This window comes from Neoarius graeffei, chromosome 15 (assembly GCF_027579695.1).
Source record: "Neoarius graeffei isolate fNeoGra1 chromosome 15, fNeoGra1.pri, whole genome shotgun sequence".
Lineage (NCBI taxonomy): Eukaryota > Metazoa > Chordata > Actinopteri > Siluriformes > Ariidae > Neoarius > Neoarius graeffei.
In genome coordinates this window covers 3,320,094-3,333,429 of record NC_083583.1, presented here as the reverse complement: position 1 = coordinate 3,333,429, position 13,336 = coordinate 3,320,094, and the positions used below count along the sequence as shown (strand labels likewise).

General features: G+C 46.1%; 1 protein-coding gene across 5 annotated transcripts in view; it reads right to left on the bottom strand.

Annotated features, from left to right (window-relative positions):
- herc1 (HECT and RLD domain containing E3 ubiquitin protein ligase family member 1) overlaps positions 1–13,336 on the bottom strand; it is an 80,931-nt gene that overhangs the window by 28,478 nt on the left and 39,117 nt on the right. For 2 of the 5 annotated variants that reach the window (XM_060940759.1, XM_060940760.1), the window contains exons 32-50: positions 12,372–12,478; positions 10,052–10,162; positions 9,761–9,931; positions 9,397–9,636; positions 9,191–9,274; positions 8,588–9,108; positions 7,537–8,225; positions 7,087–7,303; positions 6,826–6,986; positions 6,551–6,673; positions 6,253–6,466; positions 6,051–6,172; positions 5,736–5,965; positions 4,080–4,348; positions 2,924–2,976; positions 2,592–2,792; positions 1,342–1,516; positions 980–1,247; positions 678–891 (exon numbers count right to left, since the gene is read on the bottom strand). In XM_060940759.1, coding sequence (XP_060796742.1) covers positions 678–891; positions 980–1,247; positions 1,342–1,516; positions 2,592–2,792; positions 2,924–2,976; positions 4,080–4,348; positions 5,736–5,965; positions 6,051–6,172; positions 6,253–6,466; positions 6,551–6,673; positions 6,826–6,986; positions 7,087–7,303; positions 7,537–8,225; positions 8,588–9,108; positions 9,191–9,274; positions 9,397–9,636; positions 9,761–9,931; positions 10,052–10,162; positions 12,372–12,478 — 4,170 coding nt within the window. The remainder of the gene's footprint in view (positions 1–677; positions 892–979; positions 1,248–1,341; positions 1,517–2,591; positions 2,793–2,923; positions 2,977–4,079; positions 4,349–5,735; positions 5,966–6,050; positions 6,173–6,252; positions 6,467–6,550; positions 6,674–6,825; positions 6,987–7,086; positions 7,304–7,536; positions 8,226–8,587; positions 9,109–9,190; positions 9,275–9,396; positions 9,637–9,760; positions 9,932–10,051; positions 10,163–12,371; positions 12,479–13,336) is intronic. The other 3 variants (XM_060940762.1, XM_060940761.1, XM_060940763.1) reach the window with 3 other exon arrangements.

Genomic DNA, 13,336 nt, shown 5'->3' with positions numbered 1-13,336 from the left:
TTTCCTCCTCCTATTTGAACTACTACTTCATTTTATTATTTTACTTCTACTATTGTTTAATTCTTATTATTTTCTTTTAATTCTTTTAATTAATTGTTTTAGAATAAAAAAAATTATTTTATGTAATTTTATTTCTCTATTGTTTTTGTTTTTACTTCTGTAAAGCACATTGAACTGCCATTGTGTATGAAATGTGCTATATAAATAAACTTGCCTTGCCTTCAAACATCTATACCGAATCTGCACATATACCGTTAATGAACAGAGGCGGGTATAGCATGCTCTTACTTTTTTACTTACTTTCTTACTTACCATAGCCAGAGTAGTCAAAGTTTTCGTGGCGCAGATGTGCAGATCAGACAAGACGGAAGACGTTGCGCATGCGTGCAGACATAGCGGAGATCTTTCACAGCACCACCTAGCCGCCTGGCATGCACATCCAATTGAATTCCACACATTTATGCGTCACCGTATAGACGCAGATTTCCTCCTTGAAAACGGTCGTGTAGACGCGGAAAAAAAGTGAGAACAAAAACGGACTTTTGCGGTTTTGTTTCAGACCGTCCCCGTGTGAAGTGGGCCTTAATCTAAGGTCTTTTTCCACTGTCAAACTGGAAGAGTACTCAGTACCTTTTTTGGTCCAGTTCTTGTTTATGAAATCAGTGTGTGAAACTAACCTCTCTTCTCCAGTTCAGCTTTGTCGTAACCGGGTCTCAGTCTTGCTCCTTTATCAGCCAACAGCGCCACCAGAGCCTGCGTCACTACGAAGTTTGGCGACGTGACGAGTTTATTTTCCTCGGCCACACCCCTCAGGAAACTAGGGAGGAACTTCCTCTGAATCGGATCGTCCACTGTGGTCAGGTTCATCCCTGTAGCTGCTGAGATCAGGTTCTACATCGACAAAAGAGTGAGGAAGATGAGCATGATTTGAGAACCTGAGATTCAGTAGGAGTACAAGTACCAATAAAAGGGTACTCACCTGAGTGCACAGCTGGACGAGCAGCTTGGCGGCGTTGGGGCTGTTGGAGGCGAGGCAGCCCACTGCAGTGCTGAGATAGGCCAGGCAGGAGATGGGTTTGGTGGGCTTGTTGGCTCCACGGGGCCGCTCTAAAGCGCCGGGGCCTGAGACGAGACCCGTGGAAAGACCCGCGCGACCGGCTGCAGCCAGGCACATCAGACGCACCAGGGTCCTAATGTCTGTCAGACCCAGGGACTCCAGTCCAGCAGCGAGACTGCAGCTGGAACCGCTGAGAGATAAAGATAAGTCAGATAAAGGCGTCTGCTAAATGTTGTAACTGTAAACGGATACAGGTTAAAGTCAGTCAAACACACAACACACACCTGACCGAGAGCAGAGACAGTGCTCTCATCACCATCGTTCTGGCCACCAAGACTTGAGCGGCTGCGGTGACTCTCCTCAGTGCCACCATACGATCAGTGGAACTCTGAAGTCCTGCCGCCTGCTCACCCAAACACATGCGACCTGACGAGCTCTTATCCACCGAACTCTGGCAGCCTGCGAGTCACATACACAGATTAATCACGTGTGAACATACAGACCACTTAGAAAAACTCTAACACTGTTTAAGTCAGCTGTAATCAGATGAAACACTCTCTTGACCACACTGACTACTGAGCCAGAAATATCTTTTTAATAAACACCTATTTTAGGCTACATTCTGTCTCAAAGTTCTGATAAGTGCCCTCCCACTTCCTTTCCACTAGCACAAACCAGGTGCTAGTCCCAGTTCAGCACTGGTTCAACTTGTGAATCTACTAAGAACCAGTTTGGTTTTCCGCGAGCTAGAGAGCCACCACAGAGATACGTCATTGCATCACTGTACATGTCTCGACATTCCCAGCCACTAGTCCCACTGATAGTACTGCATAAGATCATCTCTCTTTCATCATCTTTGGATTATTCAGATTAGACGCAACACTAGCTCTGGTCATTTTGGTCACAATAATCCCACCCATAGCCCCTGATGTAAGCAGTTCATGGTTCCAGGGCAGCAAAGCTTGGTGCCACTCTGGAACCAGTTTTCCAGGCCGAGAGCCAGTTCTTTGGCTGTCGAAACACAAAGAAATGGTTCAAGATTAAGCACTGGCTCCAAACCAGCCCTTGAGAACTGGCTTGGTGGAAAAGGGGCATCAGTGGCTCGAAATACAGAACATCTACAGAGTCATTTAAAATTACTGATTAAAATTTTATTTAGTCAATTGTGACTATATCTCAATTAATAATTAATTGTTTATTAAATTAATACTTTAATTGATGCTTCAAAACATAATTTAATTTACTTATTGATTTATATCAAGCTGATTTTAATATCAGTGTGAAATTCTGGCTGACTATGTAATTAAAAATAGCACAGAAATAATCAGAAACTAAAAGGAGCCCAAAACACCTGGACATGACCACGTAAATCCCTCAGATATTCACTGAAACGTCTTGCTGGGTTTTTTTTTTTAGTTTAGTTTTTTATTTCTTACCAGTGCTCAACAAACACCTGAGAAATTTAAAGAGTCATGTTGGGTTTGGAAAACTTCTAAATCTAACAAGTATGGGTGAGGGCGTGTCATAATCTTGCCTATCTGCAGAAGGGTCTCCTCCATGCTATTTGTGGCGGTGACCATGGCAACAGAGGCTCCGAGTGGGTCTGTGTCAAGGAAGTGAACAGCCTCAGGGATGGGTTTGCGTTCTGAGAGTCCCAGCGGCGCTGAAAGCAGCTCGAACTCCTCCTCACCGGTCAGCTTCTCTGCCTGGTCCACGTCCAGCATGTCCCAGTCCTCTGTAGGACACATACACACACGGATTGGCACACCTATATACTGAGCAGAAGCTGTTTATGTTAAATGTGAAAATGTGTTTACGATTAAAATTACCCATTACTATTAAAAGCACCCAAGAAATATTTAATACCTTCATAAACACTGTCCTGTTTCCCCAACAGGTCTGGAGCCTGGCCCTTATATCTGAAAAAAACAAATAAGCATCATCTTAGTTAACTGTGTAAAACCTGCACTCATTTACCTGCGAGAGGAGGAGGAGTTTCCATGAAGGACGTGGCATGGAGAATAGTAATGGACACAATGAGTAAAATACTACTCAAAATAAAATAAATAAACAAACATCTCAGATGTGTGTCCTCCTCATAGGTAGCCTGGGCCCGCCCATCCTAAGTGTGATGCAACACGGGGGCCTGTTGCGAGCCTAGTCTGGCAAGGCAAGCTATCTCCAGCTCTTCCAAGCTCCCGAAAAATCGGGAGCCAATCAACTTTGAGCATCTCTAACGGCCCTGGGTAGAGGCGTGTTCAAGGCAGTGACGTAGTAGAACTGTGACCGGAAGCCATAGATTGTTTACAGAATCTATGCCAGAAGCGCTTCATTCACTAGAAACATTACGAACATGGAGCAGCGGCAAGCCTTTGACACAGCGGTAGATGCTGTATTGAAAGCATTCAACGGGAAGTTCTCATTGAAAACGGAGCAAAGAGCAGCCCTGGAGGTATTTATCTTCTTCCTGTTACTCAAGCAGTTTCCGTCGCGTCACATACGTCAGAGGAAAGAGTGATGTGATTGGTTTAAGCTTCGTCACAGCCTTTTCTGGCTTCGACCAGTAGCAAACTGAGGCATTTCAGGGAGGCGGGTCAACCACGCCTTTGGGAAACGGTTGGGCTTAATATCTTTGCCAGACCAAATGCCTGCAGAACTTTGAAGTTGCGTTAGCCAGACTACCTCATAGGGGTCTATGACATGGTAAACATCATATCACGATACAAGAGATGCATCACAGGCCACTGTAGGTTCAGAGGATTGTGTCTGGCATTACAAAAATTAAAGTCTTTTATGGAAAAACTGATGGCAAATTAAACACTGTATTAAATATCTCTCTCTCTAATTTTTAATGAAGCCGAGGGTGCCAATACTTTCATGTAAGCGTAAATTTAGCAAGAACGACTACTGAAAATCTACTATACAGACACCACCAGGTCATTACCAGGACGGTCATTATGTTCAACCAATCAGTGATCTGCACTTGTTTCTAGCTTTGCCCACACGTCCCTGTAGTACTGACCTCTCCGGTACCACTCCTTTGTGCTTGCTCTTCATGCCGAGGTACTTTTCCCTGCAGCTGCCACACAGCAGGTAATACGGGTTCCCGCTCCCACACTCGCCCCCGAACCAACCGTCCACGTAGGACCCGTTGCTACGGTAACCCTGTCGATTGGCGCTCCGCCCGCAGCCTGGATGGCTCTTCTTCATGTGTTGGTTGAAGCTGGACACGTTCACCTCACAGAGCTCACAGACCACCACCTCCTCACGTTCCTCTGATTCACACACGTGCTACACACAAACACACGAAAATGTGAAAATGTTAAAATGTCTCTAAATCACAAGAAGTGTCGCTGTTCTGGTTCGACGCTGTGGCACTCAGTGGTGTTAGTGTGTTAGTAAAAACAGGAAGCGCTTTTCTGGAATAAAATAGTCAAAGTGCTGAAAAATAAAACAACCATAGCTGCATGCAACAGAAGTGTTAGTGTGTGTGTGTGTGTGTGTGTGTGTGTGTGTGTATATATATACACTACTGTTCAAAAGTTTGGGGTCACCCAGACAATTTTGTGTTTTCCATGAAAAGTCACACTTTTATTTCCCACCATAAGTTGTAAAATGAATAGAAAATATAGTCGAGACATTTTTCTGGCCATTTTGAGCATTTAATCGACCCCACAAATGTGATGCTCCAGAAACTCAATCTGCTCAAAGGAAGGTCAGTTTTATAGCTTCTCTAAAGAGCTCAACTGTTTTCAGCTGTGCTAACATGATTGTACAAGGGTTTTCTAATCATCCATTAGCCTTCTGAGGCAACGAGCAAACACATTGTACCATTAGAACACTGGAGTGAGAGTTGCTGGAAATGGGCCTCTATACACCTATGGAGATATTGCACCAAAAACCAGACATTTGCAGCTAGAATAGTCATTTACCACATTAGCAATGTATAGAGTGGATTTCTGATTAGTTTAAAGTGATCTTCATTGAAAAGAACAGTGCTTTTCTTTCAAAAATAAGGACATTTCAAAGTGACCCCAAACTTTTGAACGGTAGTGTACATATGTTACAATAAAATACTGAACTGGTGTGATGAAGCCAAGTGACTGCTACCACCCTGAAGTTGATTATTTTCCAATAATATCACATCCCCAAATGTTTTATTCCTCCGACACCACAGCAATTTGCCAAATTACAATTTATTTTTATTAATTTAAAGAATGTCACGTGATTAAAAAAAATCTGTTTATAGTTGTACTTAATGTTATAGAACGCCAGCAAAACTTTGTCCCTGTTCTCGCTTACGTTACAGCAGATATAAACAGTCGTTCCCTCACCAGCCTCTCTTTCTTTCTCAAATATTTAAAAAAAAAAAAAAAAAACACCACCCAAACCCAAAGCTTGTCATGTCACCAAGGCACCACAAAGAAGCGTAAACTCCTCTGTTCTGAAGATGTCCGAAAATTATTCACAGCTTTACCTCTGACTGTTATAAAGCGCTGACACTGGAGACTCCTTCCATCAATGCTACATAAAAATATCCTTAACGAAACTGCAAATCACATGAATGTAAAACTGATTTGCACCTGCACTACTGTGTGTGTGTGTGTGTGTGTGTGTCTGTCCTTGGTTAAGAGTGAGTAGGAAAGTAGCTGCAGCCCCAGGCCGCGGTCACACACACCCATGTTGGCCAGTCCAGTACCTCCGGAATCCACATTCCCAGGATGTCCGAGTCTGAAGCGAGCTCCTGGGTGAACATGGCCTCCATCGCCTCTTGATCCAACTCCAGCTCCAGTTCTTCATCCAGGTTGAAGTCATAAACTCCGCCCAGTGAGCTTGAGTCTTGCTGCAGCGCTGACCCCTCCCGGCGCACCTGAGAGCGGTGAGCCTGCACCGAGTGGTACAGTCCAGCTACAGGGGAAACCACCAGTACACCAGTGAAGAAGTCTTGCAACACAATGGTATACGTGTGTGCGCGCGCGCATTTATATGTTACCTGCACGAGCCAATAAAGTGCGTGCCGCCAGATCAAAGCGATGCTTCCTACTGGCAACCGAACGTCCACGGGGGGCGTGGCCAGTGGAGGCAGAGGCGGAGTCTTGATCTAATCCTTCAGGACTGAGATCCGAGACAAGTGTGAGTGAATTTTTTAAAAACTGGAATAATATTAAATTTAATACATCATATCCTGAGTCTACCTCTCACTGAATCCCTCTTCTGGCTCTGCGGCGTCCGCGTTGGGAATGTCGCCAGGTGAGCCCAGGTAGCTCCTCTCCGTACTCTTGCCTCCTCCGGCTGCCCCCGAGCAGTCAGAAGACATGGTGCGTTCCTCAGAGTCCTCAGCGCCCGGGTGCTCAATCATCCACATTGCCAGAACGGTGATGTTCTGAGCATCGGCCTCACCTCGCGCACCTGGATAAAAGGTTCAGGTAAACACATTGGGCTTTAAATTGTGTGTGTGTGTGTGTGTGTGTGTGTGTGTGTGTGTGTACGTACGTGTACCTGTGGCTTCTACAGCCTTCATTATCTGTCTGAGGGAGAACCCCATCTCGAGCAGGGGTACAGCGATGGCGGGGGGAGGTGGAGACGTGGAGAGACGGCTGCTGGGGTCTGATAGCGCTGCACACAATGAAACAAGCGTAAACCTGCTGTGACTCAACAGCACCTCCTAGTGGCTTTTTTTTTTTGGGGGGGGGGGGGGGGGGGGGGGTGTCAGAAGACAATTACCAAACAAGGCTAATATACAGTTTCCAATGTGTGCGTGTATACACCTGTCCTGTTGGTAGGCCTTGCAGACTGAGACTCAGGAGAGGTGAAACTCTGTCTCCGGCCATGTTCATCTGAAGGAGACGTGGGCAGGGATGAGACTGGAGGTGTCTGAGCTCGCCGAGCAGGCAGCAATGTGGTGGTGGGGTAGCTGGAGAACATCTGTCTACTCACACACACAAAACACACACCTAAATACCTCGATACATTTACTACAAACATGACATGCCAGTACAGATAATCAGGCACTGTGTGCGTCTCTCTACCTGAGCAGGCTAAGGGGCATAACTCCTGGTGATTCCGAGGCTGGCGCAGTCTCAGCATCGGTTACGGGTGTAGTTGCCGTGGTGACAGGCGTGGTTGCCGTGGTGGTGTCCTCTAGGGAGGAGCTCATAAATGAGGTGCTGCTGGAGGCGGAAGGTGAGGTGGTGACCGGCGTCTGGAATTGCTGTTCACCTTCCAGCTCCTCACACTCACCATCCACTAGACACACACACACACACACACACACACACACACACACACACACAGCACCAATATTATTCGATTCCGCGTCAATCCAGTATGATTCAGTTCATTCCAAACATTTTTTTCTTTCCACACACAACAGATATAGTGATGGAGAGATTAGAGTGAAAAAAGTCCTGAAAAAGTCAGAATGAGCCACGAGTGTTCATTCACAGAAAATAGTGTTTGTGTGTTAGTGAGAGACTCACATTGTTTGGCTCTCCCGCCCTCTTGCTCCTCCAACACACTATTGACGACAAGTTTGTAGATCATGGCCTGCGCCCGCTCCAGTTCAGCCAATCCCAGCACGCGTTTAATCGGTGACCTCATCACGGCCCGCTTTACCATGTGTCTCATGAGAAACTGCAGCGCTGAGCGCATCTCTGCCTCCTCCTGCGAGACGTTGATGCTCGGACTGCCGCAGTCCGAGTTGTGGCCGCTGTCAGGCAACGCCTTGGGGATGAGCAGGAGCTCGGCGTACTTGCTGCAGCTCAGCAGGACGCTCAGGCTCTTCATGGCACCGAGGCAGAGGTAGGAGAGCTGCACAGCGTGGACCTCCGTGAGCACAGGGGCCTTTTGTGGCTCGGGGTGGGCAGCAGTGTGGGCGTGGGAGCGCACTTCATCCAGACTGTGAGAGACGCGCAGGTCGCCCAGCCCGTCCTCAGTCTCTGGTTCATGAGGCTCGTGCCAGTGGCGGCGCTCGTGGCGGCGTGAGGAAGACGATGAGCAGGAGGAAGATGAGAGCTTGGTGCCATCGTCCTGCAGCGAAGCCAGAGCGGTGAGGTCCAGAAGCAGCGCAGCAGTCAGACCTCGGAAACGTGCCACGTCAAATGGCAGCGGCTCGCATGGCTCCAGGTTGTACAGCGGCGTGTCACTAGGTGACCAGAAAGCGGGGAAGCTTCAGTGAGGAGTGGATATGAAAGAACATGAAGAGGTAAAGAAGATGAGAAGAAGCAGAGAGGGGTAGGGAGAAAGAGAGTGTGAAGGAATGTGAGGTGAAGAGGACATGCAAAGATATGAAGCTAATAAAAAGTATGAGAGAGACAGGAAAAGTGTTAAAGGAAAGAGGAGGTAAAAGAGGAAAAAAGATTCACACAGAGAGAGAAAGAGAGAGACAGAGAGACGAGGGGAAATTCTACAGGAAATCGAAGTTTTGAAGAGACACGGTAGAAAACAGACAGACAGACAGACAGACAGACAGACGTATCACAAATTCATCACTCTGTAAAATTATTTATACACGTGTTTAATTCGTCTCACCTAATGGTGATCTCCGCCTCATCCCACTGCACCTTGGCTGACATGCTGCCCTCCTTCACCACACCCAGAAGAGTGGCGTGTCTCCCGCTTTGCTTGTGCACACAGCGTCCGCCGACCCTCAGCCCTCCGTCCACACCTCCAATCACTGCCAGCACGGGCCATATCAGGTTACACAGCGTACGCAGCTGCACCTCTGTCAGCTCCCGGCCACTTCTGCCTCGCTCCTCATCCCTGTCCTCTTCCTTCACCTCGTCCTGGTCGTCACGGCTCTGAGCCGAGCGGCTCTTACGGAGTCTGGCGCCGCCTGAGGGTGGAGCGCCGTCGCGCAGACAGCCACGGATCTGCTGCAGCCGCTGGAGCATGCACCGGTTGATGGGTTGCGTCCAGCCGTCCGAGCGGTGCAGGATCCTCACCAACTGAGACACGGCTTCAGCAAGGACGGTGGCCACGGGACTGCAGATAGGGTCGCCGGGCAAAAGGTCGCGTGGCGTGCCTCGCATTTGCATGTCACAGATTTTGACCTGCAAACAAATCAGAGACATTACTTTACCCGAGTACAGCTGTCTTCTTATTAACTGCCCTTCATCATTTTCTGCCTTTTACCTTTTCTCCCGGGTTGCTGCTGTAGAACATGACGCACGGATAGAGTTCTGCAGCATCCACGTCTTCAAAAGCCAGTTTGGGCTCCTGCATCAGAAAGCTCATTATAATACGTTATCGTTTCCATAGTAACAGCAAGAAGTAACTTGTTTCCACAACACTGAACTATGCAACTATAAACTGATGAACGTATGGTGTGTCCACCTGACCTCTCCGTTCTTGCCGAAGGACACTGTGCGAGCCTCCATGTCCAGGATGCAGGTGATGTAGTCACCCTGGGTGTAGCTGGATAGCGTGAGTGTCTGCTCCCCGTTGTGGTACAGGTTGCCACTGTAAGCACGGTAGAGCCACATGTCGGCCGTGGTGCGGTGGTTGAAGTCGTGTACGGGCCAGCGAGATACACCTACGCACGTTCCCTCGTTCCCACGGTTCTCCTTCACTACATAGAACTGACAGAGGAGAGATGCACATACACGCAGGACACTGGGTATACACAGGAACTAGGAAATATAATGGAGTGAAAGTGATGCCTGTGTATTAAGAGGGATGTGTGTGTGCAAGAGAGTGTGTCACCTTCCACTGGTAGCAGCCTGATGAGATGCCCGTAGCAGCCAGGCCGTAGCCTTTCCCGCCACTGCCGTGTGTCAGACCTTGTCCGTTTTCCACCACACAGCACTGCACCTTCTCAGGGTCAAAGATCACTTCCTGAACAGGCAGGTTCTCTTCTTCCTCCTCTGCCTCACCCTGACACACACACACACACAAATCTCAGCATCAAACTCACAGCAGTGCAGTTCAGTACACTGTACAGTCTATTCTACAGGACAATTTGCTATTTATTTTATCCTCGTTTGTGTTGTTCACCTGGAGTTTGACCTCTTGCTCTCTCTCCTTCAGGTGGACGGTGTGTTTAGCCTGAGCAACGGGAGCCTCCCACATGCAATCCAACAGCAGAGAGAACAACCTTTCAACCACCTGACATGGAGGAAAAAGGAAAAACACATTAATGATGTGGACTATTCGGCACACACACCGGAGCCATAACTTAAGATCACACTACTGTTAATTTTATATTTTACAATTAATATTCGACAAGTCAAACACACAATGTATACACGGGGTATATAACATCATGGTGTTGAAGACTATAAGTAGTCCTCACTAACCAAGAGTCTCTCATAATGCAAACTTGCATTTTTTATTTTTTTACTTAAATATCATTTCTGGCTTCCCTTCCAGGGTTTATTCCTGCTTCCCGCTCAGTATTCCTGGGAAACAGCCCAGATCTACCGTGACCCTGACCAGGATAAAGTCATTATGGAAAATAAATTTCATGTCATCTCAATGATGAAAAAACGTGTAAACATACTGTGCATTTAGTATCGGGGAGTAAAGTATTGGCACCCTACAATTCTGACCATCTCCCTATAGGCGTACGCTCACGGCATGAGATATAAAGTCATCATGTAGTGCGCATCACTAACTGCTAAGTCTCTAACACAAACTCATATTTTTCTCATATTTTAACGTCATGTCAACGGATAAAATCTGCATTCAACATTCACTCCATGAATGTAAAAGTATTGGCACTCTAAGCCTCATTCTGTGAAAGAGACATGAGATCCAATCTAACAAACAAAAACCATGGACCCGTTTTTATTTTTTATCCAACTGAATTTTTTTATTTATGTTTTTATGTACACTACCGTTCAAAAGTTTGGGGTCACTTTGAAATGTTCTTATTTTTGAAAGAAAAGCACTGTTCTTTTCAATGATCACTTTAAACTAATCAGAAATACACTCTATACATTGCTAATGTAGGCGGCACGGTGGTGTAGTGGTTAGCGCTGTCGCCTCACAGCAAGAAGGTCCTGGGTTCGAGCCCCGGGGCCGGCGAGGGCCTTTCTGTGTGGAGTTTGCATGTTCTCCCCGTGTCCGCGTGGGTTTCCTCCGGGTACTCCGGTTTCCCCCACAGTCCAAAGACATGCAGGTTAGGTTAACTGGTGACTCTAAATTGACCGTAGGTGTGAATGTGAGTGTGAATGGTTGTCTGTGTCTATGTGTCAGCCCTGTGATGACCTGGCGACTTGTCCAGGGTGTACCCCGCCTTTCGCCCGTAGTCAGCTGGGATAGGCTCCAGCTTGCCTGCGACCCTGTAGAAGGATAAAGCGGCTAGAGATAATGAGATGAGATGACATTGCTAATGTGGTAAATGACTATTCTAGCTGCAAATGTCTGGTTTTTGGTGCAATATCTACATATGCCTCTTTTCCACCAAATCAGTTCCAGGGCTGGTTCGGGGCTGGTGCTGGTTCACAACTCGTTCAACTTGCGAGCCAGCTGAGAACCAGTTTGCTTTTCCAATCGCTCGCGGTGCTAAGGGAAGCCACATCATTACGTTGCTGTATACGTCAGTTACGTCGCTACGTTTGCATAAACCTTGGCGCGAATATCAAAGCAAAAACAACACGGAAGAAGCAGCAGCAACAACAATAATAATAATAATAATGGATGGCTTCGCATTTGTACAGCTGCTGCTTCTCGTCACTTAAAAATGGCAACCTTTCGTGGTCTTGTTATTGTTGTCGGTCTTAACAACTCCGCCCCCCCGCTGACGTAAGCGGTTCTTTCCTGTGGCCCAGCAGAGAGTTGGTGCTAGCCTGGAACCGTTTTTTCTGGCCCCAGAGCCAGTTCTTTGTCAGTGGAAACAGAAAACCCGGTTCCAAACTAAGCACTGGCCCCGAACCAGCCCTGGAACTGCTTTGGTGGAAAAGGGGCAATAGGTGTATAGAGGCCCATTTCCAGCAACTATCACTCCAGTGTTCTAATGGTACAATGTGTTTGCTCATTGCCTCAGAAGGCTAATGGATGATTAGAAAACCCTTGTACAATCATGTTAGCACAGCTGAAAACAGTTGAGCTCTTTAGAGAAGCTATAAAACTGACCTTCCTTTGAGCAGATTGAGTTTCTGGAGCATCACATTTGTGGGGTCGATTAAATGCTCAAAATGGCCAGAAAAATGTCTCGACTATATTTTCTATTCATTTTACAACTTATGGTGGGAAATAAAAGTGTGACATTTCATGGAAGACACAAAATTGTCTGGGTGACCCCAAACTTTTGAACGGTAGTGTATCTGTGTAACGAGAACTTTGTTAATCAGTATTGTGTTTAGGATGCAACCTGGGTCATTTGATGATCCTCAACATTACTTTCACAGGCAGGAAGTACAGCCTCCAAGACATGCAGGGCCAGCAGCCGCGTCCTCAAATTCCCCACGAGCGGAAGGCCTGAAACACACAAAGGTTATTCTAAGGTTATTCCACTTGAAGTTAAGCACTTACAGAGAGCTAATTTAAGGCAGCTTTCATGGATAAAATATACATCTAAACCACTTGACAGAACATACTATAATTTAACATAAATCATTATCCTGAATTTTGTCTCTCCCCAAACTGTTTAACTTTCTTTTGTGCCAGATGTTATTAAATACGTCAGCTTTTTTTTTTTCCTTTGAAAGATTTTATGCAACACTCTTAAATGCCATACATTTTGTACATGTCAAGAATATTATATTAAACTACAATTACTGCTCTGTGGTTGTGTGCCTCCAGAAACCAGTTCAGGTTCAAGTTTCCTCAAGGCATTCTTGATGCATCTTGTTCACAAGAACATGAGGTCACGGTGACCTTGAGCTCCGACCACCAAAATCTAATAAGTTCATCTTTGACTTCCAATTGAATATTTCTACTAAATTTGAAAAAAAAAAAAAAACCCTCATGGTGTTCCTGAGATAGCGCGTTCACAAGCACCGGATGGACATAGAGACTGACAACCTGAAAACATAGTGCCTCTGGTCACGACTGTCTCAGAGTCATAATAAAAAGGATATTTTCTATAATTTGTCATGAACATTAAATATTTTTAGACACGAAAGTTAGCAATTTATGCTGATAAACACACTGGAAGCATTATTTTCAGGTATCATGTTTTATGTGTGTTTTACTTATGATATTCCGAGACATGGATTTTTCAATTAAAATTTATATGGGACATTCCACCGTGCCATTTGCTTGTTGTACCACTCCCAAATTAAACTTAATTTGTTATATATCTTTTCAACACTGATTACAATAACACACATATTT